This window comes from Meriones unguiculatus, chromosome 6 (assembly GCF_030254825.1).
Source record: "Meriones unguiculatus strain TT.TT164.6M chromosome 6, Bangor_MerUng_6.1, whole genome shotgun sequence".
Classification (NCBI taxonomy): domain Eukaryota; kingdom Metazoa; phylum Chordata; class Mammalia; order Rodentia; family Muridae; genus Meriones; species Meriones unguiculatus.
In genome coordinates, this window is record NC_083354.1 from 42,614,282 (window position 1) to 42,641,767 (window position 27,486).

Sequence of the window (27,486 nt, forward strand, 5' to 3'; positions counted from 1 at the left end):
CCAAGGCTACACATGAAGGACACACTAGAATCTGAAAGCCACAGCATCTTTAGTAAGGGGCTGTAGCACACATGCATGCCTGTAATCACAGATCCTGACAATCTGAGGTCAGGATTTCAAGTCCAGCCTGGGCTGTTTCATAGACCAGATCTCAAGGGGGAGGGAAAAAAAAGCCATGCTAAAATGATAAATCTTTTGGTTGCCAATAGTTGAAAATTGAATTTTCTAGAAATCATTAGTTGTCTATGATACCCAGAAATGGGTTCCTGACCTGAGTAAATTACAAAAACTATAGGGGGAAAACCTGGAACCTGCTACGTAGATCAGGCCTTGAACTTGGAGTGAACCTCTTGGCACTACATTACATGTATTGGGATTACAGTTCCACTACATCCAGCTAAGAGTATTCCGAAGTTGGCAGTGGAGATTAGTCTGTTTGAATGAAACTTTTGCCAGGAGGTGATGGCACTTGCTTTTAATCCCAGTACTCTGGGAGACAGAGGCAGGAGATCTCTTGAGTTCCAGGCCAGCCAAGGCTACACAGAGAAACCCTGTCTTGGAGTGAATGAATTAATGAATAAAATACAAACTTTTCGGTTTTGAGACAGTATCTTGCCATGTAGCCTGGGCTGGCCCCAGCCTGCATAAATGCTGAGTAGGCATTTCACCCCCTTATAATTCCAGTACAGGGCCTCAGTACAAGTGACTAGCCGCATTGGTGAGGCCTGCATTCAAGGGAGAAAGCCTGTTCAGTGAACAGTGAACGGTGGGGGAGGAAGACAGTATCGACCTTCAGCTGCCTTGGGCACATACAAATTCGCACACACATTAAAAATAAGCTCTGGGGGAAGAGCCCAAGTCCTGATCTCTGCTTCTGTGTGGGGACAAACAGGCATACCAGCAGAGACCTTTCTCCCTCCATATGAAGGAAGACCATCAGTGCTGCTTGTTTGCATAGCATCCCCGCTTTGGCTAAATCCTCATTGCTACCCTTCTGACCCAGAAACGTCCAGAACCTATCCTCTTGTCCCCGCCGTCCTCCCGCGGTGCGTCTCCACATTCGTGGGGGCCTGCGATGGGGTGTGGACGGCTCGGGGAGCCTCGCGGCGGCGACGTCCCGGGCTCTCGGGGCGGACGGGCGGCTGCGGCTCCGGGCAGGCGCGGCACCCCGAACCCGCCGTCTCCCAGCGACCTCGGTGCGCGCCGACTCCGCCGTCCGGGTCCGGGCGGCTGCGCAGCGCGAACACCCCCGCGGCCCCTCCCCTGGGCGCGCGCGCGACCTGGGCGCCATGGCGGCGGCGGCGGCGGCGGCGGCCGTGCAGCGGCCTGAGGCCGAGGCGGCCGAGGAGGCCGCAGCTCCGCAGTGGCCGCTGCCCCCGGAGCATCGTCCCCCCGGGCCGGCGAACCGACCGGGCGATGGTGAGGAGGCACCGGTGCGGCCACTGTGCAAGCCCCGGGGCATCTGTTCCCGCGCCTACTTCTTGGTGCTGATGGTGTTCGTGCACCTGTACCTGGGCAACGTGCTGGCGCTGCTGCTCTTCGTACACTACAGCAATGGGGACGAGGGCACAGACCCCGGACCCCAGCACCGCGAGCAGAGCCCCCCGTCAGCGCCAACCTTGGCTCCCCTCACCCGGCTGGAGGGCATCAAGGTAGGGACACCCTCTCCCCCCACCCCACCCCCGCGCGGCTCCGCGCTCCAGGCACGGTCAAGCCGGAGGCGACAGTGGCTCGGCTCCGGGACCCTCCGCTCGCCCTGCACCACTGTGTGCGGGTCACGCGCGCGCCCACTTACTTTCCCACTGTCGCGCCCTGACACGGGACTTCTCTTGAGCAGTGCGGCCTGGCACATGAGCTGCCCGCTGCGTACTTTTCCTTTAGGTGGGCTATGAGCGGAAAGTCCAGCTGGTGGCGGGCAGGGACCACTTCATCCGAACCCTCAGCCTCAAGCCGCTGCTCTTTGGTAAGTCTGCAGGACCCTTCTGGGACGGACCGGGGACTGCGGGGTCCCCCCTGAGGCTTCTTTTGACCTCGTGGTTTCTGTTTTGAATCTGGCTGCTTCGCAGAGGCGCTCTCTGAATCCAGAGGATTACTAGGGTAGAGCTCCCTTCTCCATAACTGGAGGACGGGAGGTGCCTTTTCCACACTCCCCTCCCAGGGCCACCCTCCTCTCAGCACACTCTTCCATCCCAGGCCCGGGGTCATGACCCTGAGACAAGTGCCAGACAGTTTATTGCCATTATCTTGGGACAGTCTGTGCAACAGATCCGTCACCTCCCGGAATCGGGGCAGGGTGGGAGACTGGTGCCCGCCAACCTGGAGGCTTCTGGGAGATCGCATTCCCAAAGCTCATCAGTGGTCTGATGGGAATCACTGGGCTTATTGGAATAAACTGACACCCTCCAGCCGGCCACGCCCCCGTACTCCTGGGGACGGAGGCACCAGTGTGAGGTCCAGCTTCTTGCTTCCAGTGTTTGAGATTCTTAGGATTCTTGTCTCTCACCCTTCGTGGGCAGGGCCTTTCGGGGTGGCCCTGTGTAGCCACATCACACGCAGCTCGTGTTTTCTGAGTTCTTATTTAAGCCTTGAGTGGCTATTTCATTTAATTCTAATACAAAACTATGATTCTGTGAAGACCCCAAATTGCTCCACGGACTACCAGTGTCCACACGGTGAAGGCACCAAGCTCCTGGACCTTGCCAGGGTTAAATTTGTGCAGCCCTAGCCTGGCACTGATGCCACCACCACCACGCCTTTTATCCCATCACTGGGGAGGCAGAGGCAGGCAGATCTTTGAGTTCGAGGCCAGCCTGGTCTACAAAGCAAGTTCTAGGACAGCCAGAACTACACAGAGAAACCCTGCCTCAAAAAGCAGAACAAAACAAAATCTGTGTAGACAGCTGGGGATACATGGCCTTGGTGAAATGACTTAGCAGACCCAGGACTGTCCTCTGCTGCAGGGGGAGGGAGTTTGTAGAGAATGTTAAGAGGTCTCTGGTCTGAGGAGATAGCTACCAAGCCTGACAATCTCAGTTCAATCCCTGGGATCCACACGGTGGAAAGGAAGAACCCGCTCCCACAATACACACACAAATAAATGTAATCTTATTTTCAAAAAAGAAGATGGTGGGCCTGGAGAGTTGGCTCAGGGGTTAAGAGCACTTGTAGTGGTTGCAACAAAAAGCCGGGTTCAATTCCCAGCACCCGCATGGAGGCTCGCCGCTCCTCAGGCACCAAACACACAAGTGGAGCACAGACCACGTGTGCGCAAAACACACATAAACTAATAACAAATCTTTAGAATTTTGACAGAGAAGACGGGGTCGGGGGCAGAGCTGAGTGCATGTTTCTTCTGTGTAGACAGAGAAGGCCCTGGCTGCTGTTCCGGAGAAGAGCTATAAATAGCAATGTCCCGCCTATGCTGCTGGGCCCCACAAGGCTGGGAACTATTATTATCAACGTTGCTGTGAATAACATGGAGGCCCGTGGCAGGTCTTAATTCGGGTATTGGAGACAGCTTTTTCGGAAACTGACATTCTGATGAGGCAGAAACAGGATAGCCAGTCAACTGGACGTGACGCGACTCAGAGGAGGCAGAACTTTACCCTGGGTCGAAACTCTTAGCAGAGTAACCAGCAGTGCCTCCCGGGGAAATAACTGAGCAGGAGAAGGTGAGACAGTTAAGATCTAGCCTGGCAACTCTCACAGAAGGAGATCCAGGCCTGAGGACAGCCATGTTGGAGGTTGGGGTTTTCTTTCATTAGCCACCAGCCTGTTATAGCCAACAAAAACAGAAAAGAAAAAAGCCAAAAAACCCTAGAGGCTAGAGAAACCGTCGGTAGTCGAGAGCGCTTGTCGCTCTTGCAGAGGACCTGTTCCCAGCACCCACGCAGCAGCTCACAACTGGCCTTAATTCCTGTTCCAGCGAACCCAGCATTTCAAGGGTCCAGACCCCTCACGTGGTACCATCCATACTTGCAGGCCAAAAACAAACAAACAAACCCTCATATATTTTTTTTAATTCTTTTTTTTTTTTTTTTAAATCAAGCTTTACAAAAGCGTGGAGGGTGGGAATGCAGCCCAGTTGGTAGCGAGCGAGCTTTCCTATCCATCTTCTGTGAAGTCCTGGGTTTAATCATCAGCACCAAACGCAACACGGCTAGGGTTGGTGGTGCTGTCCTGGAATCCTAGCACTCCGCAGGAAGGGGAAAGAGGATCAGGAATTCAAGGTCATGCTTAGCAAAGCTTGAGGCCAGCCTTGGCTACGTCAGGCTGTCGTGAGGGCTGAGAGGGTGGGGAGCTCAGGCAGGTGCAGCACAAACTTGCTGTTTGAGCCCTCATTCCCCAGCTCCAGCCAGTGGGAGATGTCTCAGGTTTTACCATGAAAGCCCTAGGGCCTGCTGCTTGCTGAATGGAGAGGGATAAAGGACGAAGGGTCAGGGGTTAACGGAAAGTCCACTTATAGCTGAGAATGCTAATCCCAGCACTTGGGAGGTGGATGCAAGTGGGAGGTTCAGGAGTTCAAAACCAGCCTGGGTGTCTTAGTTATTTTCCATAGCTGTGAAGAGACACCATGACCAAGGCAATGTATAGCAGAAAGATTTTATTGGGGCCTAAAAGTTTCAGAGGGTGAGTCTGTGACCACCTTGGTGGGGATCATGGCAGCAGGCAGGCAGGCAACAAGTGGAGCAGTAGCTTGGGTTTACATCTGACCCCCAAGCTCAGAGAGCTACCTGGGAACGGGCTTAGGGTTCTGAAGTCTCAAAGTCCACCTGCAGTGACACACCCCCAAGGCCACGCCTCCTAATACTTTCTAATACTCGTAATACTCTGAGCCCTGCACCCTCTCCACTGCTGTTCTTAGCTCCCAACCTGTGGCATACCACATCCCGGTAGTTGTGAGCTGCCATGTGAACTTGTTATGTAGCCCAGGTTGGCCCCAAACTCAGGATCCTCCTGCCTCCCATATTCAGGAGTTACAGGCCTGTATGGAAACTGAATCTTGGGGTTTCGTTGTTGTTGTTTAAACTCTTTATTTTTGGTTTTTCAAGACAGGGTTTCTCTGTGTAACCTTGGCTGTCCTGGACTCACTTTGTAGACCAGGCTGGCCTCAAACTCAGTGATCCACCTGCCTCTGCCTCTCTGAGTGCTGGGATCAAAGGCGTGCACCAGCTCTGCCAGCTGCTGTTTTGAGACAGGGTAGTCCTGGCAGTCCTGGAGGTTGCGGTGTGGGCTGCTTTAGAACTCACAGAGCTCTTCCAGCCTCTGCCTCCACAGTTCTGGGATTAAAACCATGAAGGACTACATCCTGCTGAGTCAGCTCCTTGGGGATATTGTTTTCCCACAGTGGCTCTGTTCTGTCTTAACCTCCCCCCGCCCCATCTACATGCTCAACAATTACAGGTGCATGACACCATGTCTGACTTTTGGGGTGTGGGGTGGGATATTTATTTATTTATTTAGTATTCTGCCTGCTTATATGTCTGCACTCCAGAAGAGGACACCAGATCTCATTATAGATGGCTATGAGCCACCGAGTGGCTGCTGGGAATTGAACTCAGGACCTTCTAGAAGAGCAGCCAGAGCTCTTAATTTCTGAGCCATCTCTCCAGCCCAGGATTTTTTGTTTTTAACATATATTCTTACACTGTATCTCAGGCTACCCCAGAACTCATTATGAACTCATGATAATCCTCTCGATTTTCCCTTCCAAAAGCTGGAATTTCAGGTATGAACCACCACATCTGATGTGTGTGTGTGTGTACATGGGCATGTCTATGCATGTGTACAGGGGTCAGAGGTCAACATTACATACCAGATCCTATTTATGTATGTGTGAAATTGAAGCCAGGTACACATGCCAGAACACGCCTGTGGAGGTCAGACAACTTTCAGGACTCAGTTCTCTCCTTCCACCATGGATTCCTGGGACTGAACTCAGGCTTTTGTGGCAAGTGCTTTTATCCGCTGAGCTTTCTCCACCATGGTTTTTGAGGCAGGGTCTCTCACTAAACCTGTAACTGGCTGATTAAGCCAGACTGGCTGGCCAGTGGGCAGCTAGGGCCATCCTTTCATAGCCTTTGGCTCTGGTGCTTCAAGCGCTATGTACTTTGCTCACCTTTAATCCCAGCTCCTGGGATGCAGAGGCAGGTGGATCTCTGTGAGTTCCAAGCCAGCCCGAGCTGCATAGTAAGATCCTGTCTCAGGACAAATAAATAAAATTTGCTCAGTTCCTCCTGCTGACCGGCGGGTGCTCCTCAGACTGAGCCGTCTCCCCTGCCTACTTAGTATTTCTTTGGAGACAGCTCTCACTCTGTACCCAATCTGTCCTCAAGTTAATAACCTTTGGAGCTAGAGAGAAGGCAGAGATGGCTTAGACCACCTGCCGCTCTTCCAGAGGACCCCGGTTCAGTGCAGCTCATAACCTATCCATGGTTCCCGTGCCAGGGGATCTGACTTCTTCTAGTCTCTGCAGCTGCCAGCCATGCACACGTGATCCCTGCAGGCAAAGCACCCAGGCACATGAAATAGATAGCATTCTTTCCTCCTTAGTGCCGCCACACCCTACCGAATCTCTGGCCCCATTCTCGCCGCTGATGATGGTGCTGCCCGTGGACAGCTAGCTGCAGGGTTTGATGGCCTCAGCCACTCGCATAGACTGTGACTGCCAACAGGTGGCCCCCTGCACCCACCTGCTAACACTCTCCGTAGGCAGAAGGGCCTTGCATATCTACTCCCATGAATGACATCCAGGAAGAATGGTGTCACATGGCAGACGCCAACCCTGGTGGTGGCAGGGATCCCAGATTCAGCAACTGGCCCCTCCAGTGCCCACTGATGCCAGCCCGCCCGCCCCTCACTGTGGAATGGATCATGGGACTGAGTGACAAGACAGGTTGGTTCTCCAGAGTGTCCCCGTTCCCCATGCCCTCCACTTAGCTAATTGGGTCTTCCTGTCTGTTGCCCTGCCCTTTGAACCAGACTCTACGGTTGCCATGGTTGCCATTCTCCTTCCAGAAGTTCTGTTTGTTGAGGATCTGCCGAAGCCCAGGAACTCTGTAGCCAAGGGTGGCTTTGAACTCCTGATCCTCCCGCCTCTATATTGCAAGTGCTAGCTTGGCAGGCATCCACCACCACTCCTGGCGTGCTATTATTATTTGTTTCTGTTGATGTTCTAGCAGTACTAGTATATTTCCTTACAGCATTTTTTTAATCTATGCTCAGGCATAGAATATGGGGATCCCTCTTACATGTGTCTTGGGTCACACACATATGTATGATGTGTAAAGGGGGGGATGGCTCAGTGGGAAAGTGCTTGCCAAGGAAGCCCACAGAACCCACATAAAAGCTGGGCACAGCATGGCACACCTGTGGTTCTGGTGTCCTATGACAAATGAGAGATGGGGGCAGGGGAATCCTGGAAGCTTGCAGGGCCCCTAGCCTATAGGCAACTGGCAAAGAGGCTTCTGTCAAACACGTCAGAAGGCAAGGACAAAGTGTGAGTTTGTCCTCGTCCTCAGACCTCCATATTCATAAACATCCATGCTTACACAAGCACATACTGCCCCCCCCAAACACACACACACACACACACACACACGCACACATCATGTGTGAAGGGTGCCACACACTCAGAACTCTCTAGAGTCATTGATACAGAACGTGCCCAGGACCCCCTGGATGAGGCTGCAAGCCACAGTCCCTACTACAGCTGCCATGCTGCGCGGGGGCGGGGGCGGGGGCGGGGGCGGGGGCGGGGGGGTGAGGATGGAGGCCCTGCCGCCCGACCCCCATGTTTGTGCCCTTGACAGCAGCATGCCATAGGATCTCACCCCCAGCCTGAATCTAGTCTACTGGATCCCTCAGGAGTGATTCGAAAGGGCTGTGGCTGGCCATGGCATTGAATAGAGCGGAGACATTATGCCAAGGCTCACATAGGGTGCTCTGGGTAGGAGCCCTTGACCTCTACTGTGACACAGATTGTAGCCCACAGGGACGTCTCCATGCAGAAAAGCCACAGCAGGCGGGGCAGGGCTCACAGCTGCCTTACAAGCCTGTCACTGGCTGCACCGTGGTAATGGCCCTGCGGTGTGGGAGATCAAGTGGAGTCTCCTGTGCCCGTAGCACTGCCTCGTAGCAACCGCTCTGTGGTTGCTGGGCAACAACAACTGCGGTCACCTAGCAACAGCTCTGCTGCCTGGCTTTCTGCTTGGGCCACATCTCCCAACTCAGCCCTGCCTGGGCCCCTTATCTGCCACCTCCTCCCTCTAAGCCAGGCTTCTTTCCAGCCTTGCGGCGCACCTCCCCCACCAGCTTCTGAGTCATCCCCATCCAGAGAGGGCTGAGGGAGGGCCCTTCACCCTGGAGCTTCACCTCCAACCCAGATGGCGCATGTAGCTCCTCTTCACCCCCACCCTCCCGTACTGAAAGCCCTTTGACACTGCAGCCTCTGAGCGTCCAGGCCTTTGAGTTCTGAAAGAATCCATTCTCGCTTCTGCTGAGAATCCAGAGGCTCTAGCACAGGCTTGCTCTGCCCAGAGGGAACTGAGCAAATGCTGTTCGGAGAAGTTAAGCCGGGATGGGACAAGTGGCTTTGTGACCCTTACCTTCATCTCTTGCTGGCGGCACCCCCTGGGCAGACAAAGGAGTCCTGGTTCCCAGTCTGAAGTGGCCCGATCTTATCCTAGCTTGACATTCAAAAAACTTCAACAGTTTGTGCTTACAGACCAAGAACCCAAACCACACAGGTTCAGCACTAGTGGACCTCTGCCTGTGCCAGCTCTGTCCCAGGGTACTTGCTCCCCTCTGCCAGGAACACTAACAAAAACAAACCTTCATTTCCTCCTCTCCCCACACCGCAGCAACACTGATGGGTGACTGACGGGTGAGTGAAGGGCTGGCCTTCCAGAGCAGGTGACCTGACTGAATGGCCTGGTCTACTGGGCCATAGGCCAGCAAGCGTTCGGATACCCCCAGGGGGTTCAGTGTCATTCCAGTGCCATGGACTGGGGAAGGGCCATGCACGGTGTTGGACCCCAAGCGCTTTGTCATTGTGCAACAGGACCAGAAAGCTCTGAGGGTATTTGCTAAACTCCCAGGAGCCTGCACCTGCCTAATTAGGCCCCAACATTACTGACTTAGCCGTTTGCTTGTTCTGTTTTGTTTTGTCTGAGACAGGGTCTTCTGTAGCTCAGGCTGGCCTTGAACTTGCTGTGTGGCAGAAGGTGACTTTGAACTTCTGATCCTCCTCCACCTCCCAAGTGCTGAGATTGCAGCTGTGTACCACCATAACCGGTTTTATGGGGCGCTGGGGATCAAATCCAGGGCTTCATTGACAAGTGGGAGAGGCTAGACATATCTTCGCTAGATTTGCAGATTCCTGGTACTTAACAAAGAAATCCGGGCCTGTGTTGTCTACGCCTAGACCCTTTTTCTTTTCTATTAAAGTCCTCTGTCTTTAGCAACCAAGAGGTGATAATTGATAAGCAATTGGGCCTATCCCATTGTTCAGCACTGCTGTCTCCCACTGTCTGTTCAAGCTCTTTCTAGGGTTCTGTAGATTAGGGTGCCCTTTGGCCTAATCTATCTTCAATGCTATCACATCTGGGGTACCTACCCTTGGATGCCAACTCTTTTCCAATCGGGTTCTGGATATAACATCTGGGTGGCCCTGTGCAAAGCAATGATCTACCCGTGCTTTGGGTTCTTCATGTACTGGAGAGGTGATAGGGCCTGCCTTCAAATCTGAGTTGAGAGGTTAAAGGGCAGTACCTTTGGCAGAGTGTGATCAGTTGAGGACAGTCGGGCGAAGCGGCACATGCCTGTAATCCCAGCACTCTGGGAGGCAGAGGCAGGCCTATTTCTGTGAGTTTGAGGCCAGCCTGGTCTACAAAGTGAGTCTAGGACAGCCAAGGCTGTTCAGAGAAACCCCGTCTCCAAAAATCAAAATAAAATATAGGTGTGGTGGTACATGCCTTTAGTGCCAGCACTTGGGAGGCAAAGGCAGGCAGGTATCTATGAGTTTGAGAGCAGCCTGGTCTACAAAGCAAGTTCCAAGCCAGCGAGGGCTATATAGTGTGACCATGTCTCAAGAGTGAACCTTTCCCCACCTCCATGTACATACACCCAGGAGGAAGCCAGGTTGAGTATGGACATACACACTTAATCCTAGCACTTAGGTGGTCGAGGATGCATATCCTTGGCTACACAGCAAGCTCAAGGTCACCCTGGACTTTGTGAATAGCAATGGCCTGTCTGGGAGCTTGGGTTAGCTCTGTAGCTCAGTGGTAGAATACTTGCCTAGTACATGCAGGGTCCTGGGTTCAATCCCCAGCACTGTCACAGAGAGGGAAAAAAAGAGAGAGGCCAATCCTCGGCCATTCACGTTCACCCTGTGGTTTTCAGGTTCATGCTGAGGTGGTAGATCAGGAAGTCTCTAGCGTCGGCCCAGCTCACCCCCACAAATCCCCCCCCCGCACTAACCCTCCTTGAAAATGTGTGTTGTCAATGAGACAGTAAAAAAAAAGACCCCTCATTCCAAACACTGGTGAAAATCATGTAGGACAACTCAGCCTTAACCTACAGTCTTGCCAGGTGCACACACCCTTTGTCCCCGCACTCAGGAGGCAGAGGCAGAAAGATCTCTGAGTTTGAGGCCAGCCTGGTCTACAGAGCAAGTTCCAGGACAGCCAGGTTTATACAGTAAGACCCTGCTCTCAAAAACAACAAGGAAAGCTCAGAGTGGATGGAAACGGGTATGTAGAGTCCTCCACATCTGGTGGCCACCGAGGGACAGAAAACACCCAAGGACCTTGTAGTGGGGGAGCGCTTGACGCCTAGTACTCCAGCTCCGTCACCGGAGCCACCCACCCCTCTTGTGGCAGAAATCCCCGGCTTCCTGAGCGACGAGGAGTGTCGGCTCATCATCCACCTGGCGCAGATGAAAGGGTTACAGCGAAGCCAGATCCTGCCCACCGAAGAGTACGAGGAGGCAATGAGCACCATGCAAGTCAGCCAGCTAGACCTCTTTCAGCTACTGGACCAGAACCATGACGGTCGCCTGCAGCTTCGAGAGGTTAGGCTCCCGGGGTGGGGGTGCGAGGAGGTGCAGGAGGGAACACCGAAAATGACCTTTCTGGTTGCCATGCCACTGGTCTAGCTTATGCCCTGCAGTCAAATGCTACCCCAGGCTTGCTTAGGCATGCCTGGGTGCAGGGTCCATCCTCCTTTCTGTCCTAGAGACGCCAGAGGATGGCAAGAAAATCCCTTTGTGAGGAAGGCGCTTATCACTAGTTTTTTAGTGGTGTACCTTCTGTGGGCTGAGCTGTTTATTATCATGTCTAAGGGTGATGGCGACCTAGAAGTTCTGAGGTGCCCAGCAGCGTGCATCTCTCTCTCCCACACCCTTCACATAGGACTCCTGAGAGAAAAGTCTGGCAGGGTGTGGGCCACTTCCCACACTGAGCTTGCTTTTCCTGAGGGTCGTGGCACATGTCCTCCTGGTTCCTGTTTCTTCAGAACCGGGTCTTTGCCATCCCCTGGAATCTCTGAGGGTGACACAGGCCTGTTCTCATTCTGCCTCCAAGCCAACAACAGTACTTCCCCGAAGGCCTCAGTGCCAGCAGGTTTGTGGGTGGACGCAGGCATGTGTGCCTCCTTCACGATGTCACTGGACTTCTGTACAGGGACTTCGGGCTTTCCTCTGTGTCCTCACCTGTGCCCTATCACTGAGGCCTTCAGCTCTACAGCAAGACTTGCACCTTGTCTGTTTTGGTGACTCTGTGCTCTTAAGAGAATCACCGCACTGAAGGACCTTCCTATGCTTTAGGTGCTGGCCCAGACCCGCCTGGGAAATGGACGGTGGATGACCCCAGAGAACATTCAGGAGATGTACTCTGCGATCAAGGCAGACCCCGACGGTGATGGTGAGCACTCCCCCTCCACAGCCCCGTGCTTGGGGGCTGTCTCCTCACGGGAGCATGCCCTGGAGAGCTTGGCCCCTTCCCCTGCCACAGGCAGCTTCCAAGCCCAGCTTTGAAAGTGGACAGAGATAGGAGGTGAGGAGGCAGGCGGGCAGCCAGACGCCCTCATTCTCCTTGGTGACAGTCTACATGACAGGTCCTGTGGGTCCTCTTGGCTGTATCTGGCAGAGTCTAGGAAACCTAGAGTGACAGCCTGGGCTGGCTGGCGGGGGCTGCTATCCTCCTTTAACATGATGCCAGGGCTCACAACCCTCTCCTTTAGTGGAATCTGGGCCAAAGGATGGAAGGATGTCAGCAATGCCATCCACTCTGCCCAAGCTCTGGATCCCTGCTTAGTGGTTTGGGCAGGAACAGAGGAAGCTATTCTCATCTGGGGGGTGGCCAGAATGTTTTTTTTCTAGCATGACTGGCCAACAGGCTTCCTCCCAGGCTGGGACTTGAGGGAAGCTCTGGGGTCTAGCCCTGCTTTCCCACTACAGTGTGGCAGGCCCTGGAGGAGACTCAGCACAGGCTGTGGCCTCTCCTCATCTTCTGTAGGTTGGAGCGTGGCCCACACTGCAGAGCCGAGGGCCCTCGGAGTCCTGTGGCTCAAGTGTCCTATGGAGACCCTGCTCTGGCTCTCTGGGTTGGGCTTTTTCCTTCTCGGGACCAAATCAAGGCTTAAACAGAAAACAAACTTCTCTGGGTCTTCCCTCAGGGCCCGATGTGACAGAAACCAGGTTCATCTGACCCGAGTCCAGGTGGGGACAAGTGCACATGGCCCCCAGTGCCTGAGGCCAGGGGCTGCCGCTACTTTTGGGGTAGGTAGGGAGGTGCTGCCTGCGCTGCGCTCGCTCCTCGTGGGCCTGGCAGGCACTGATGAGGGTGCCCTGCGCAGGAGTGCTGAGCCTGCAGGAGTTTTCCAACATGGACCTTCGAGACTTCCACAAGTACATGAGGAGCCAGAAGGCAGAATCCAGTGAGCTGGTGAGGAACAGCCACCACACGTGGCTCCACCAGGGTGAGGGCGCTCATCACGTGATGCGGGCCATCCGCCAGAGGTGAGCTCCTGGGGCCATTCTTCCTGGGGCAGGGTCTCCAACTCGAGGCCGTTGGCAGAGCCAAAGGGATGCAACCGACGAGCTAATTTGGGATTACGTTTCCGTTGTTAGAACAGTAATGAGACCCAATGGAAAACAGGCGAGCAATGAGAGTGCATTAGACTGTGGGCAAACAACTGGGATGAGATATAAGCCAGATATTTATTTTCTGTTAATTCGGAAGATGAGGACTTCTTTCTTCTCAGAGAAGCTCTGGACCTTGAACGGATAGACTTCATAAGCAGGCTGGTGCCTCGTGCCTGGCGGCCTACAGCCGAGGCCTGGGGCTGAGAGTGAAACTTACAAAAGGCTTGGAAAGATGAGGCTAAGGACTTAGCTTGGCCGGCCAGGCCCCTGCCTAGCATGCAGGAAGTGAGGTCTGATCACAGCACCACATAGAGCCAGGCACTGCTGGGCACATCTCCAGCCCCAGAACTGGGGAGGTGGAGGCAGAACTATCAGGAGTTTCAGACTGTCCTAGGCTACAGAGTTCCAGGCCAACCCTGACATCAGACCCTGTCTACACAAATAACAGAAAGAAAACAACAACCTAAAAACTAAAAGAGGTTTTAAAGGAACAGCTTTATTCCAGAGAGTCTCAACTCTCATCCTCCTGACTAAACGGTCACCTTGTTTCCCTATTAATCGGATATCTCTGTCTGGCAGCCTGGGATGGAAAGAGTTCCTCACCACCACAGACCCTTTGCTGTGCGTGAGTGTGAGTGTGTGTGCGCATGTGTGCACACAGGCCTGTGTGGTCTTGTGTATCACCCTGAACTCGCAATGAGCTTCCAGCTTCCGAACACTGGGGTTACGGGTACACAGCACATCCAGGTTTTTGATTCTTGGGTCGAATCCAGAGCCTTGTACACGTCAGGCACACACAGTAAGTTACATTCCTAGCTCGGCCTCCCTGCTCTTAGAAGCCAAATCCAGAACGGCGTATGGGACTTCCAGGAGCGGTGAGCGGAGGTCAAGCTGTGGCTGGCCCGGGATCCACCCTGGCCAGTCCCTTTAGGTAGCTATCTTGCTGAATGCCTGCTCCCGCCAGGGTGCTGCGGCTCACTCGCCTCTCCCCGGAGATTGTGGAGCTCAGTGAGCCACTGCAGGTTGTGCGATACGGCGAGGGAGGCCACTACCACGCCCACGTGGACAGCGGACCTGTGTACCCAGAGACCATCTGCTCCCACACCAAGCTGGTGGCCAATGAGTCTGTACCCTTCGAGACCTCCTGCCGGCAAGTACCTCCCACCCGGGGCTTGGCTTCGTCACCCCCCCCCCCCACTGGGCACCCTGCAGATTACGGGGATAGCCTGGCATGGAGCCAAGAATACACTGGGGCCATCCCGGTCAGCCATGCTCCTACTGAAACTTGCCCGGTCAGCTCTGATCTTGACTCCACTGCTGGAGGTCCCGGCCTCAGTTCCTACCGTTGCGCCCTCCTGCCTGCAAAGTCAGGTTTTCAAGTGGCTGTTCTGGCTCAGACTTTGCAGTTGCAGAGAGCCCGGGCACGGGATTTCTGCTTCTAGAAGCTTAGCTTTCCCAGCCGGGTCTTTGGTGAAGGTCGCATGCCTTACCTAAGTGCACCTGTGATCGTGGCCATGCAAGCAGAGTGGGTCTGTGGGGAAAGGGCGAGGGACGCCTTGGCCACCGTAGCCGGACCTTGTGGGATCCGCTCAGCAGCCCCCCTGCCTTACAGCTACATGACAGTGCTGTTTTATTTGAACAACGTCACCGGCGGGGGCGAGACCGTCTTCCCTGTCGCTGACAACAGGACCTACGATGAAATGGTGAGGGCCAATGGGCTATCGCTCTTGCGGGATGGGCGAGCCCTGGGGGAGTGTATGCGCGCACAGCCTTCCGGACCCGGGATGCGGGCCCTCCTGTCTGTTTCCCCCTAGCCAACGCCGGCTGCCTGGCCACGCAACGGCGGGCACCCTGAAAACACCCTCCCCTGTTGCCCACAGAGCCTGATCCAGGACGATGTCGACCTCCGCGACACTCGAAGGCACTGTGACAAGGGGAACCTCCGGGTCAAGCCGCAGCAGGGGACCGCAGTCTTTTGGTACAACTACCTGCCGGATGGGCAAGGTGAGGGTCATGAACTTCCCTGAGGGAGCTCATCTCTGCCCCCCGGAGGGCTCCACCGTCTTCCTCGGGCTGGGGAGGGCGGTGGCCAGGCTCCGCTAAGGTTGCAGCGTGCTGACAGGCCTTAGTGGGTGCGAGGTCAAGGCCTTCCGCGGGGATTCGGGGTCCGCACACCTCAGGCCGGGCCGACCTAGGGTCCCCCCCTAGCTTGTGCTCGGCTCACGCCACCTTCCTCCCGCAGGCTGGGTGGGCGAGGTGGACGACTACTCGTTGCACGGGGGCTGCCTGGTCACCAGAGGCACCAAGTGGATCGCCAACAACTGGATCAACGTGGACCCCAGCCGGGCCCGGCAAGCCTTGTTCCAGCAGGAGATGGCTCGTCTGGCCCGGGAAGGGGGCGCCGACTCGCAGCCCGAGTGGGCCTCGGACCGGGCCTACAGCGACGCCCGCGTGGAGCTCTGACGCGAGGCCCCGATGCGGGCGAGTCCTCCGCGGTGCAGCAGCCTGAGCTCCGGCCGACCTCCTGCCCTCCCCGCCCCCGCCTGCAGGCGCGATGACCGGCGCAGCTCCTGCATTGGCCTTATTTATTGGTGTACAGCCTCCACGCTGCTCCGTCAAATAAAAGCGCAGGCTTCCAGCCGGGGCCGCCAGCCGCGAGCCGAGCGCCCGCCCGGGGGAGGGGAGGGGCCTCCCCGCCGGCCCCGCGTGGGCGGGGCGGGCGGGCCCCGGCCGGGCCAATCACGGGCGGGATCGCGGGGGCCGAGGGTCGTCATTGGCCGTCCGCGGCGGGGCGCCCCGCCCGGCTCCGCTACCTGTAGCTGGGGGCTCGGGAGCTCCGCGGCGCGGCTCTCGGGACGGCTGCTTCTCGCGAGAACGCAGCTCTCTCCTGGCCGCTGGCAGCCGCGGCAGCTTGCCGAACGTCATGGACGCTCTCGGGGACTATGTCTGGCCGCGGGCTACCTCCGAGCTCATACTCCTCCCGGTCACGGGTCTGGAGTGCGTTGGGCACAGGCTGCTGGCGGGTGAGGCTTGGTGGGCTCTGGCCGTGCTAGCGGGCGAAGAACTAGCCGCCCCCCTGGGGTGGTCGCGCGGGACAAAGGGACGTCCCAGGGAAGAGGGTGGGCAGTGGCCTGGGGCCTGGCCGTGGGAGAAGGCAGGTTCGGAGCTGGCGGGAACACAGGAGGAGGGCGGGGCTCGAGAGGCAAAACTCTGTCCTAAATTGCGGCCGGCGTGGGAACCGTGGGCAGAGACGCGGGAAGGTGTAGGGGACGTCGTCACCCTATGTGGGGGGAGGGGCGTGTGCGCCCCTGGACGAACTCGGGTGCTCAGGACCCCTGGGCAGGTAGCAGAGAATGGGCAGTCCCAGGGGGCGTGGCCTCGAGGGAGGGTGAAGCCCCGTTCCTAAAGAAGAGGGGCCTGAAGGAGGGGCCGGTCGCCAAAAAATTGCACCGGAGACTTCTCTGAGTAGAGCAGTTGTCGGGAGAGGCTGGGGCTCTGAGCCAGCTGGGGCACATTCACATGCCCCAGTGTCTGGTTGTAAAGGCCTGAGATGGGTCTGAGGTGCCAGGTGTCCTGGAAGCAGCAGGGCCTGATAGGAAGCCACTAGCCACTGGTGATGATGGGCTTAGGTTTTAGAAGTGAGAGTTATGCCTTGGGGCAGTCATCATCAGCACCAACAGGATTGTGGGTCTGTCCGTGTATTAGCTAGAGTTGATAAGGGGGTGGTGGTGCAAATACTGGGTTGCTCCAGCAAGCTAAACTCTGGAGGTGAGGCCAGCTGAAGGAAATAAAGTGGGTAGGATTTGAAGAGAGAGAAGACACGGAAGATTAAGAGAGGAGTAATTTTGAGGCCTCTGGGTTTGCGCCGGGGGATGGGCAGAAGCTGGTAATGTTTACTCGGATGAGAAACATGGAAATGATGGGGAAACTGGGAGTCCAGTTCTGGAAAGGCCTGGGTTGCCCTGTGTCTGTGGAGTGTAAAGAGACTGCAGGCAGGCCACTCTGAGCACAAGCTGGGAGTTGGGTAACACAGAAGATTTAGTTTTGTTTCTGCTGTGTTAAACCCTGTCTAGGGTCTGGATACCTGGACCTCACCTCTACCTTCCAAGGCTTCTCATACAAGGGATGGGGTTCACAGCTGTCCAATGGTGGGTCTAGAGTTCAAGCCTAGCCCCCTGCCTGCAAAGCATGGGCTGCTCCTGCCCCCGCCCCATTGCCTCTGAATATGCACAGGGATTAGACTGAAGGAAGGAGTCTGATTATGGGCCAAATGGTGGAAAGGTTGACACAGCCTTTACCCTGAGGGAGGGAGAATCAGGAAGGATGCATATAAGCAGTGAGGCTGAGAATTTGGGGACTGGAGCAGAGGAAGGGCTTCCCATCTGACATGTAAGAATGATGTGGACCAGGGGAATCCTAGTGAATATGCATGAAGGGTGAGCCAGGCAGGTTGGCACACTGCTATAAGCCCAGGCATTGGCTGAGGCGAGAGGATTTTGAATTCAAGGCCAACCTGGGCTGTGTGGGAGAACCTTACCACAGAAACTAGTGACCGAGGGGAGCATACACTTGTAACAGAAGTCTAGCTGAAGCTGGGGCAAGGATTCAGTAGGATTTTGTGTCCCGACTTACTCTTAACTTGTACACTAAGATGCAGTCTGCTCTCCTCGCTTCGTGTCACAGTTAGGTGACTGCTTCTGACGTGGGTTTTTTTTTTGTTGTTGTTTTGTTTTTTAATATATAATTTATTTAACGTTATTTTATGTGCATTGGTGTGAGGGTGTCAGATCACCTGGAACTGGAGGTACAGACAGTTGTGAGCTGCCATGTGGGTGCTGGGAGTTGAACCTGGGTCCTTTGGAAGAACAGACAGTGCTCTTAACCACTGAGCCATCTCTCCAGCCCCCCTGACGTGGTTCTTTACCTCTGTCTAGGTGAGGGGCCTGATTTGCTGGTGTACAACTTGGACTTTGGTGGGCATCTGCGGATGATGAAGCGAGTGCAGAGCCTGCTTGGTCACTATCTTATCCATGGGTTCCGAGTGCGGCCAGAGCCCAAAGGAGACCGTGCCTCTGAGGCCATGATAGCTGTGTTTGGGAGCAAGGGACTCAGAATTGTGAAAGTTAGCTGGGATCAAAGCCATCTTCGAGAGCTCTGGCGCTCTGACCTATGGAACATGTCCGACTGGATCTGGGATGTGCGCTGGCTTGAGGGCAATGTAGCCTTGGCCTTGGGCCACAACTCGGTGGTGCTGTATGACCCCGTGACAGGGTGCATGCTGCAGGACGTGCCCTGCACAGATAGGTGCACCCTCTCCTCAGCCTGCCTGATCGGAGACACCTGGAAGGAACTGACCATCGTGGCAGGTGCGGTCTCCAACCAGCTCCTGGTCTGGTATCCAGCGACTGCTTTAGCAGACAACAAAGCTGTGGCCCCCGACCGGCGGGTTAGTGGACATGTGGGCGTCATCTTCAGCATGTCATACCTGGAAAGCAAGGGCCTGCTGGCCACTGCTTCAGAAGATCGAAGCGTCCGCATCTGGAAGGTGGGCGACCTCCGGGTGCCCGGGGGGCGGGTGCAGAATATTGGTCACTGCTTCGGACACAGTGCCCGGGTGTGGCGGGTGAAGCTCCTAGAGAACTATCTGATCAGTGCAGGAGAGGACTGTGTCTGCTTGGTGTGGAGCCACGAGGGCGAGATCCTTCAAGCCTTTCGGGGCCACCAGGGCCGCGGGATCCGGGCCATCGCCACTCATGAGAAGCAGGCCTGGGTCATCACTGGCGGTGATGACTCCGGCATTCGGCTCTGGCACCTGGTAGGCCGTGGGTACCCAGGCTTGGGCGTCTCAGCTCTGTGCTTCAAGTCCCCCAGCCGGCCAGGTGCCCTCAAGGCTGTGACTCTGGCTGGTTCTTGGAGAGTGCTGGCAGTGACTGATGCAGGAGGCCTGTACCTGTACGACCTTGAGGTCAAGTGCTGGGAGCAGCTGCTGGAGGACAAGCGCTTTCAGTCTTACTGCCTGCTGGAGGCGGCCCCTGGGCCCGAGGGCTTTGGACTCTGTGCCTTAGCTAATGGGGAGGGTCTTGTCAAGGTGGTCCCCATCAACACTCCCACTGCTGCTGTGGACCAGAACCTGTTCAGTGGGAAGGTACATAGCCTGAGCTGGGCCCTTCGTGGGTATGAGGAGCTTCTGTTGTTGGCGTCAGGCCCTGATGGGGTAGTGGCTTGCTTGGAGATCTCAGCTGCACCCACTGGCAAGGCTATCTTTGTCAAGGAACGTTGCCGGTACCTGCTTCCCCCAAGCAAGCAGAGATGGCACACATGTAGTGCCTTCCTGCCCCCAGGTGACTTCCTGGTCTGTGGGGACCGCCGTGGCTCTGTGCTGCTGTTCCCTGCCAGACCAAACCTGTTCAAAGAAACTGGGGTTGGAGTCAAGGCTATCACTGGAGCTGAGGCTCCTGGAGCTGGTGGTGGCAGCGATGGGTCTGAGAATGTTGCAGCAGGATTGGGCCCAGTATCTCTCCTCTATTCTCTTCATGGGAAACAGGGTGTGACCTCAGTGACCTGCCACAGTGGCTATGTATACAGCACTGGGCGTGATGGCACCTACCACCAGCTCATTGAGCATGGTGGCCAGCTCCATCCGGTCCTAAGGCAGAAGTCCTGCCGCGGCATGAACTGGGTAGCCGGGCTTCGAATGGTGCCTGACGGAAGTATGGTCATCTTGGGTTTCCATGCCAACGAATTCGTAGTGTGGAGCCCCCGGTCCCATGAGAAGCTGCATATCGTCAACTGTGGTGGAGGGCACCGCTCCTGGGCCTTTTCTGATACTGAGGCAGCCATGGCCTTTGCCTACCTCAAGGATGGTGACGTCATGCTCTATCGGGCTCTAGGTGGCTGCACTCGGCCAAACGTGATTCTCCGAGAGGGTCTGCATGGCCGAGAGATCACATGTGTAAAGCGTGTGGGCACTGTAACCCTGGGTCCTGAGTTTGAGGTACCCAGCTTGGAGTATCCTGACTACCCGGAATCTGGCAGTGAGGGCCCCGCTCTGATTGACATTGTGATGACATGCAGTGAGGACACCACTGTCTGTGTCCTAGCACTTCCCACAGCCACGGGCTCGGCCCATGCACTCACATCTGTTTGCAACCACATCTCTTCAGTGCGTGCTCTGGCTGTGTGGGCTGTCGGCACCCCGGGTGGCCCACAGGACCCTCAGCCCGGCCTCACTGCTCAGGTGGTGTCTGCAGGGGGTCGCGCTGAGATGCACTGCTTCAGCATCATGGTCATTCCTGACCCCAGCACCCCAAGCCACCTTGCCTGTCACGTCATGCACCTGTCATCCCATCGGCTAGATGAGTACTGGGATCGGCAGCGCAACCGCCATCGCATGGTCAAGGTGGACCCTGAGACCAGGTAGCGTGCACTCAATGCCGTGGGTGTGGAGTGGGTCGGCGGGTGGCTCCTGGCCGCCGGCTCCGCTGACAGCTGTGTTCTCCCTCCAGGTACATGTCTCTTGCTGTCTGTGAGCTTGACTCAGATAAGCCTGGCCTGGGCCCCCTTGTGGCTGCAGCCTGTAGTGATGGAGCAGTGAGGTGAGCACACAGGGCCAGTGCATGAGGAGACAAAGGGGCTGAGCTCAACCGGATGGGATGGGTTCTGAGATGCCTCCCCGCCCCCAGGCTCTTTCTCTTGCAGGACTCTGGGCGAATTCTGCATCTCCTTGCGGAGACTTTTCACCACAAGCGGTGTGTCCTCAAAGTCCATTCCTTCACGCATGAGGCGCCTAACCAGCGTCGGTGAGGCAGGCAGTCCTGTGTGGGTTGGGTAAGGGCTCCTGTCGTCCTCCTACATCTTTCACTGATCTGGCTGCCCTGCCCTCGCCTGGCTTCCAGGAGGCTGATCCTGTGCAGTGCGGCTACCGACGGCAGCCTGGCCTTCTGGGATCTCATCACTGCAATGGACAGCGGCTCCACCACCCTGGAACTGCCAGCACACCCTGGACTCCCCTACCGTAAGTACCGTGACACCCCTTGCCACCACTCACAAGGTGAAAGCACGACCCTAACGGCCACTCTCTTCCTGCAGAGCTGGGTACGCCCTGCTTGACCGTCCAGGCCCACAGCTGTGGTGTCAACAGCCTGCACACCTTGCCTACACCCGAGGGCCACCATCTTGTGGCCAGTGGCAGTGAGGATGGGTCCCTGCACATCTTCACGCTTTCTGTGAAGATGCCAGAGCTGGACGCAGATGATGGGGAGGCTGAGCTGGTGCCCCAGCTGCGTGTCCTAGAGGAATATTCTGTCCCCTGTGCACATGCTGCCCACGTGACAGGCCTCAAGATCCTAAGTCCCAGCCTCATGGTCTCAGCCTCCATAGACCAGCGGCTGACCTTCTGGCGTCTGGGGCATGGTGAGCCCACCTTCATGAACAGCACTGTGTTCCATGTGCCAGATGTGGCTGACATGGACTGCTGGCCTGTGAGCCCCGAGTTTGGTCACCGCTGTGCTCTCGGGGGTCAGGGACTCGAGGTTTACAACTGGTATGACTGAGTTATCTCACAGTCGTTGGAGAACTGGGCCTGGGCGTGGGCCTGCCCATAGACAGTGGAGTGGGCATCAGCCATCTGTGCCCATGCTCACTGTGCTTTGAGATGAGGCCATACCATAGCATCCTGACTTGAAGTACTCCAGTGGGTGCCACACAGGTGGACCAGGAATATGTCTCACTCTCTACAACAGGATGAAATTGTATTTATTTTGGCTTTCAGCACCCAATATCTATGAGGTTCTGTTTTTTTCCCAGTTGATTTTGTAAACATTCCTCGCTATTGGGCCTTAGATGTAGCTCAGTGGAGGGAGGCCCAGCATAGCTAAGCCCGTGTGGAGCACCTCGCGTACTGCCCTCAGAAGCTGTAGGCGGGCAAACATCTGACCAAAGAGGTGGGGCCGAGCTTCCTGGAAGGAGAGGAACCAGGCTCGTCCTCTTGTTTCCCTCGTCTTTACCCTGTGTGCCCAACATTTCCCACAGAAACCCTTTTGCTGTATGCTCACCCCGAGAATGTGTACTCGGTTGTAGTATGAGCTGAAGTCCATGCTCAACTGCACCAGGAACCTGCATACCTGGAGAGAGATGGAGTCATTGAGCTGCTAGCTTTGTTCTCGTGTATGACCACAGTAAAGAATAATGTGTGTAGCGTCTTCCATGCCTCACCATCTCCGTGCGAACAGGGATGTGGAGCCCTGGGGTGCTGGCCAGGCTCACAGTCTGGCTTAGCAGGTCCGGAAAGGGAAGGACACTGTTGAAAAGCAGCAGCCACTCGCCCTGTAGGAGACAAGGGTGCTGGGAAGACAAGTCTGAGCCTCTGCCTGTGGCTGTTGCTCAGGAGCAACACTCACCTCATCACGCAGCAGTGAGAAATCCAGACTGCTCACGGGCGGAAAGGCCGGATACAGACCTTGTTCCACTCCATGTCTGTAACCCTCGAAGAGTGTGGCAAGGCGGGCACAGTTATACATGACAAAAGTGCCACTCTTTGTACCCTTCGTGGAGAGGGTGCTGTCAGCCAGGAGGAGCTGGAGAATGGGAACAGAGCTGCAGGGGTGTTGGCACCAGGCCTTCCCTCCTCAGTCTTGGTCCCGGGAGGCACCCAGGCTTACTTGGCTCTGCGGAGCAGTGCTTAGCATCTCAAATTTGATGGTGGCCACAGAGAGGACATCAAAGGTCTTGATCCAAGCTGGGTCTGGGGGTGAGAGATGGAGGCTGGTCAGTGTCTGCAGACAAGGAACAAGGGAGTAGAGATATGTGAGCTGCTCCGACTTGAGGGCCCTAGGTGTACCTTGTGCCAGATCCTCACCATGCTTCAGTGCTGAGGCCTTGCACACCTGAGCATGTCTGAGCCTGGAAAAACAAGCCAGTGAGAAGGTCTCCGGGAGACCCCTAACCCCCACCTCTGCTACTCCTGGTTTTGGTTGGACTTCCTTACCAGCCTCACTCACTTGTAGTAGTCCGGGGCAGTCATCAGGGTGGCAGGTACGCTAGCCACTCTCACTGGACCACAGACCAGGTGCTTCTGTGAAAGACAGCAGGGCTCAGCCCAGTGACTCTACCTTCCAGTCTCCAAGGAACCTACACCGCTTGCTTCTACTTTCTAAAAGATTTATTTACTTATTTTTATGTATACGAGCGATCTACCTGTATGTACACCTGCAGGCCAGAGAAGGGTATCAGATCCCATTATAGATGGTTGTGAGCCACCATGTGGTTGCTGAGAACTGAACTCAGAAGCTCTGGAAGAGCAGACAGTGCTCTTAACTGTTGAGCCATCTCTCCAGCCCAGTTGCTTCTATCTTGATTGTCCCAATCTGTAACCACCAGCCTCCTCAAGCCTAGGCACCTCCTCAAGCCTAGGCCCTCCAGACATGGTCTAACCTTTCCTTAAGACTCCACCCTCAAGGGGCCTCTCCCCTTCTGCACAGGCCCCTAAGATGGTGTCGGTTTCTCAACCCATGGTCTAACAGGCCTTCGGGTTTCAAGGGTCATCTGAGGTTGCAGGTGGTAACCAACCTGCTCATGAGGAGCCTGGTCATCCAACTTCTGCCAAAGCAGATCCAACTTTTGTTGTTGAAATGCCTCCTCACAGCTCACCACGTGTACAACCATACAGCCGTCTACACCAGCATCTGGATCTCCAACCTGAGTAGAGAAGGGTTAGTTATGTCAAAGATGAAGAAAACCAGTTTGGGTAGAGGGCAAGACTGGGGCCACTAACCAGGCCTGGGTGGCCACCCTCTGGCCACTGGCGCACAGTCTCCTGCAGCTCAGACAGCATAGTGAGCAGATCCTCAGTCACTACAGAAAACAGAGAGGAGCTGAAAGTGCTCCGCAGGGCAGAGATCCCCCACCCCCGTTCTGGCTTTCGTCCTACCCAAACAGTTGTCTATGCTGGGGTCATAGCCCAATGCAAGTCTCTGTTCTACCAGTTCCTTCAGACACAGTCGGCCTAGGACGCCAGGGGGCAGTGTTTCCTCCGAGTTGCGTTCTGCCAGCACGCAGGTTCTCAGTGTTTCAGTGGAGGTGCTCCTCGAGGCAGTGGGCCAGTCCACCTGAAGTTTCTGCAGGAAGGTTGACATGTGCGAGTCCCGCACTGGGGGCACCAGGCACACACATACCCTGCAAAGCAAGGGCGGCTGTGTCAGCCTGCGAAGCAGGCCCAGATCACCGTGACTTCCCCACCTTTTGTGTGTGTCCTCAAAGATTCAGCCTTTTGCCACTACAGACGCGAACACGTGCTTACCCGCGAGCGCGCAGGGTCCGTGCTAGGTGATCGGCCACGAGCACAGCACGCAGCTGGCTCAGGCGGAGCGTGTCCGGGTTGCAGCGCAGTGCCGGGCAGTGTAGGACGACTCTCCGGCCTGGCGAGGCAGGCTTGACGGGCGCAGCGTAGGCGGCCGGAGCACCGAGCACACGCTCGAAGACTGCGGGCCGCTGGAGCTGGAGCGATAAGCCCGCGGGTGTCGGCGCGCAGCGCAGGACAGGGGCCACTCCCGGCCCCTGCAGGCCGGCGACCGCACGGAACACGCACTCCGGCACCTACAGGCAGGAGCGCGTATAAGGGAACCGAGTCCCGTGCAGCCGGCTAGATAGCCCCGTCCGGCGCGCACCCACCTGACCATCCCTGAAGCGCGCCTGCAGCGCTCTGCGCGGTGCCAAGAAGTCTCGGACACGCAGATGCCGGGCATGCGTTTCCTTGAACCACACCGGGTTACCAGGCCCTACAGCTGCGTTGAGGGCCTCCAGCGTCTCCCCAACCCCAAGGCGCTCTGTCGCCATGGTGACCGGAAGAATGAGCGGAACAGGAAGTAACTTATCGGTAGAGCTTCCGGGAGGTCTGCCTGGCAGGGGCGGAGATCCGGCTGTGGACCTTTCTGACTGGACCAGGACGCACCAGCGTGCAGAGGGAGCCTGCATTCAACCCACGCCACCTGTTCCCTCCCAACAACCTTTCCTGTATTCGTGAGCTCTAGACCCAAAATCTGAGGCTCCCTTTTGCGCCTAGGGTATTTTCATCGTCACCCTGAATTAGTAATTTGGTAACATCTTTGTCACCCGGCAAGACAATTTGTCATCAGAGTTTTAAATATTTGTGCTTATGGGTTTTTTTGTTTTGTTTTGTTGCCTCATTTAAACAAAATGTCAGACGCTTCAGACGAATTGTTACTGGAATAAGGCTGTACCATTAAAGACACGTTGTTGCTTTGTTTCGCTTTTTGAGACAGGGTTTCTCTGTGTAGCCCTGGAACTCACTTTGTAGATCAGGCTGGGCTTGGTCAAAGATCCACCCGCATGCTGGAATTAAGTCGTGCACCACCAAGCCTTTCTTTCATTAAAGACGCTTTACCACATACTTAAAAACTAAACAAACAAAGCTTGAGTTTTATTGGCATGCCTTTCCTCGTTTGCTGTATGGGATGTCTTTATTCTCAGTAACAGCCCAGTCGGATAGAATCGGCCATCCTGATACCTGAGGAATTATGGAGTCACCGTAATCTCTAGAATCGCTACTAGCCTTTGGTGCTTTTCCTTTAAACTGGCGTTACCCGCACCTTTGATTCTTCTTTAGGCAACACTGGCCAGCTTAAGACATTCATGAGAAGACCCAAGCAAGCCGGATCTCGGGTGGAGCATAGAATAGGAGAGCTTTCATTTCGGCGTTACTTGAGTCTCCTCCACTTCCCCCAGTAATGAATGAATCCAGCCGGTGAACTTTGCTCTGGAGAGGAGTGAACTCCAGGGCTAGAAAAAGGGTTTGGCGAGGCTCCTCTCTCTGGGCCAGGGCTATGAGGCCCTGCTTGGGAGGTGCCGAAAGAGCACTGGACGGACACGACATTCCCGATGGCTTCTTGGGTGCCCACTCAACGGGAGTGATCGTGTCATTCCAAAGCACTTTCCACGCTGTGGGTACAGCTGCTGGCAGGGCTGGGACCCACAGGCAGGTTGGTGATTTCAGCTACTCTCCCGCCATGAAGACGGTTGCGGTGGTTTTTCCCCAGGAAGTGAAGAGCTATCTTTAGCGAGCTGCGGGCTGGGAGGCCCTGTGGGACTCACCGCCACTGTGGCCTTACAGAGAGGACCCAGGACCTCCCTCTTCAGAGTTCTTCAGGGATGCCAGAGAGGGCCATCAGCCCGAGCTCTCTGCTCTTTTCGCCGTCTCTGCCTGCCATCATCAGCCCGAGGGTGCACCTGAGAGATGGAGATCAGAATGGCCCAGCAGCGGTTCTGAGGACAGGGACCACCTCACGTGGGCCAGGGCGCTGCTCGGGCAGGAGAGCAGGGAACGAAATCCAAGCGCAGCTGGAATGCACTGGGGACAACAGCTGCTTTTGGGATTCCGTTGCCCGCTGTCCAGCCGTTGGAGGGCTCCTGCCCCTCAGGTCACTCGCCCCGGGGCCAAACCGGAACCCGCCCTTTTTTCCCCAGTGGGCTGACAAGGAGTAGGTGCTGTAATCCAGTCTAGTGAGAAGGAGGCGCTCACCTGGGCCCCGGAACAATAGAAGGTGGGGGCCTCCCCGGGGACCAGGTCCCGATCCGGATTAGATCAGAAGGGCAGGATTAGTCCTGTGAGTCCCAAGCAGCAGGAGCCACCCGTACGGTGACGGGGCGGGCTTCGGAATCCGCCAAGAGGGAAGCGATCCCTTGGGACCCAAGAGGAAGTAAAACCACGCGTCCACTTCTGCGACACCCCAAAGCTCGGGGCCCTTTGTCCGGTGACGCTGCCAGCTCAAGAAGTGACAAGGGCCAGAGTGGCCCACGTAGCGGCGGCAGGACAGCCTCCCCCAAACCCACTGGAGCCCGGCCCTGCAAGAACCCCGCAGCCAGGCCCCAATGGTGCCGAGCATCCCACCCGTCCAGTCCAGCAGATAGAGAACGCTACAAAGTTCCCCTGAGCCCAGGACAGAACCGGTGCGCAGAGATGCCCCATCCGCGCGGCGCCAGCGACTCCCGGGCCAGTAGGCCCTAGACACCGCTCAAGACAGGGGGACGGAGACAGGGGGATGCGGAGCGCGCGAGGACAGGGTGGCGCTCCAGGAGCTGTCTACTTCACGTCTCGTCTGATCCGGCCCAGTCAGTCCCACCCGAGCAGCTCCTCCAGCACTGCCACGGCGTGCCCTTCCGCTGGCTCTAGCCGGCCGCAGACTTGGAGCCATTTTAAGGAGAAACCATCTGGCCACACCCCCTCGCGCTCCCGGGAAGCCAATCCCCGCTCGGCCACGCCTCTCCTGGAGCGCCGCGCTGCCGCCAACGGTCGTGCTGCGGACGGTTAGGGAGGGCAGCGGGTT

At 56.2% G+C, this 27,486-nt stretch overlaps 3 protein-coding genes across 7 annotated transcripts; 2 read left to right on the top strand and 1 right to left on the bottom strand.

Moving 5' to 3' along the window:
- The first annotated feature begins 1,262 nt into the window (after positions 1-1,262).
- On the top strand, positions 1,263-15,785 carry P4htm (prolyl 4-hydroxylase, transmembrane). Of its 2 annotated transcripts, XM_021663100.2 has the most exons (9): positions 1,263-1,652; positions 1,882-1,963; positions 10,884-11,074; positions 11,828-11,924; positions 12,859-13,021; positions 14,112-14,297; positions 14,760-14,850; positions 15,028-15,151; positions 15,390-15,785. In XM_021663100.2, the coding sequence occupies exons 1-9, from the start codon at positions 1,290-1,292 to the stop codon at positions 15,608-15,610; spliced, it is 1,518 nt and encodes a 505-aa protein (XP_021518775.1). In that variant the 5' UTR covers positions 1,263-1,289; the 3' UTR covers positions 15,611-15,785. The 2 variants fall into 2 exon arrangements, 1 of the variants encoding a protein (XP_021518775.1); XR_009592316.1 differs by lacking the exons at positions 14,112-14,297; positions 14,760-14,850; positions 15,028-15,151; positions 15,390-15,785 and adding an exon at positions 12,679-12,781 and having other exon boundaries at positions 12,859-12,997.
- A 112-nt stretch (positions 15,786-15,897) lies between these two features.
- Positions 15,898-22,347, top strand: Wdr6 (WD repeat domain 6). Its single transcript, XM_021663046.2, has 6 exons — positions 15,898-16,170; positions 18,082-20,563; positions 20,653-20,742; positions 20,830-20,946; positions 21,043-21,161; positions 21,236-22,347. The coding sequence occupies exons 1-6, from the start codon at positions 16,071-16,073 to the stop codon at positions 21,697-21,699; spliced, it is 3,372 nt and encodes a 1,123-aa protein (XP_021518721.1). The 5' UTR covers positions 15,898-16,070; the 3' UTR covers positions 21,700-22,347.
- Dalrd3 (DALR anticodon binding domain containing 3) lies at positions 21,881-25,507 on the bottom strand. 4 transcript variants are annotated; one of them, XM_021663081.2, is made up of 12 exons: positions 24,815-25,503; positions 24,444-24,739; positions 24,075-24,319; positions 23,919-23,998; positions 23,714-23,842; positions 23,146-23,219; positions 22,986-23,047; positions 22,807-22,889; positions 22,546-22,722; positions 22,361-22,489; positions 22,201-22,269; positions 21,881-22,104 (listed from the first exon to the last, which is right to left on the bottom strand). In XM_021663081.2, the coding sequence occupies exons 1-12, from the start codon at positions 25,115-25,117 to the stop codon at positions 21,985-21,987; spliced, it is 1,767 nt and encodes a 588-aa protein (XP_021518756.2). In that variant the 5' UTR covers positions 25,118-25,503; the 3' UTR covers positions 21,881-21,984. The 4 variants fall into 4 exon arrangements, with proteins under 4 accessions (XP_021518756.2, XP_021518765.2, XP_021518729.2 ...); XM_021663090.2 differs by having other exon boundaries at positions 22,361-22,471; positions 24,815-25,497; XM_021663054.2 differs by having other exon boundaries at positions 21,881-22,269; positions 24,815-25,507.
- Positions 25,508-27,486: the final 1,979 nt, after the last annotated feature.

What these genes read in the sequence shown, in the direction of transcription:
- Dalrd3 (XM_021663054.2), bottom strand. Translation starts at nt 25,117, where the DNA reads ATGCAGGCTCCCTCTGCACGCTGGTGCGTCCTGGTCCAGTCAGAAAGG. An exon ending in CGCGCTTCAGGGATGGTCAG is followed by an intron (nt 24,740 to 24,814) that starts GTGGGTGCGCGC and finishes TCCTGCCTGTAG; the next exon opens with GTGCCGGAGTGCGTGTTCCG. An exon ending in CAGCATAGACAACTGTTTGG is followed by an intron (nt 23,999 to 24,074) that starts GTAGGACGAAAG and finishes TGTTTTCTGTAG; the next exon opens with TGACTGAGGATCTGCTCACT.
- P4htm (XM_021663100.2), top strand. Translation starts at nt 1,290, where the DNA reads ATGGCGGCGGCGGCGGCGGCGGCGGCCGTGCAGCGGCCTGAGGCCGAG. An exon ending in CCCGGCTGGAGGGCATCAAG is followed by an intron (nt 1,653 to 1,881) that starts GTAGGGACACCC and finishes CTTTTCCTTTAG; the next exon opens with GTGGGCTATGAGCGGAAAGT. An exon ending in ATGCGGGCCATCCGCCAGAG is followed by an intron (nt 13,022 to 14,111) that starts GTGAGCTCCTGG and finishes TGCTCCCGCCAG; the next exon opens with GGTGCTGCGGCTCACTCGCC.
- Wdr6 (XM_021663046.2), top strand. Translation starts at nt 16,071, where the DNA reads ATGGACGCTCTCGGGGACTATGTCTGGCCGCGGGCTACCTCCGAGCTC. An exon ending in TGGGCACAGGCTGCTGGCGG is followed by an intron (nt 16,171 to 18,081) that starts GTGAGGCTTGGT and finishes ACCTCTGTCTAG; the next exon opens with GTGAGGGGCCTGATTTGCTG. An exon ending in GAGGCGCCTAACCAGCGTCG is followed by an intron (nt 20,947 to 21,042) that starts GTGAGGCAGGCA and finishes CCTGGCTTCCAG; the next exon opens with GAGGCTGATCCTGTGCAGTG.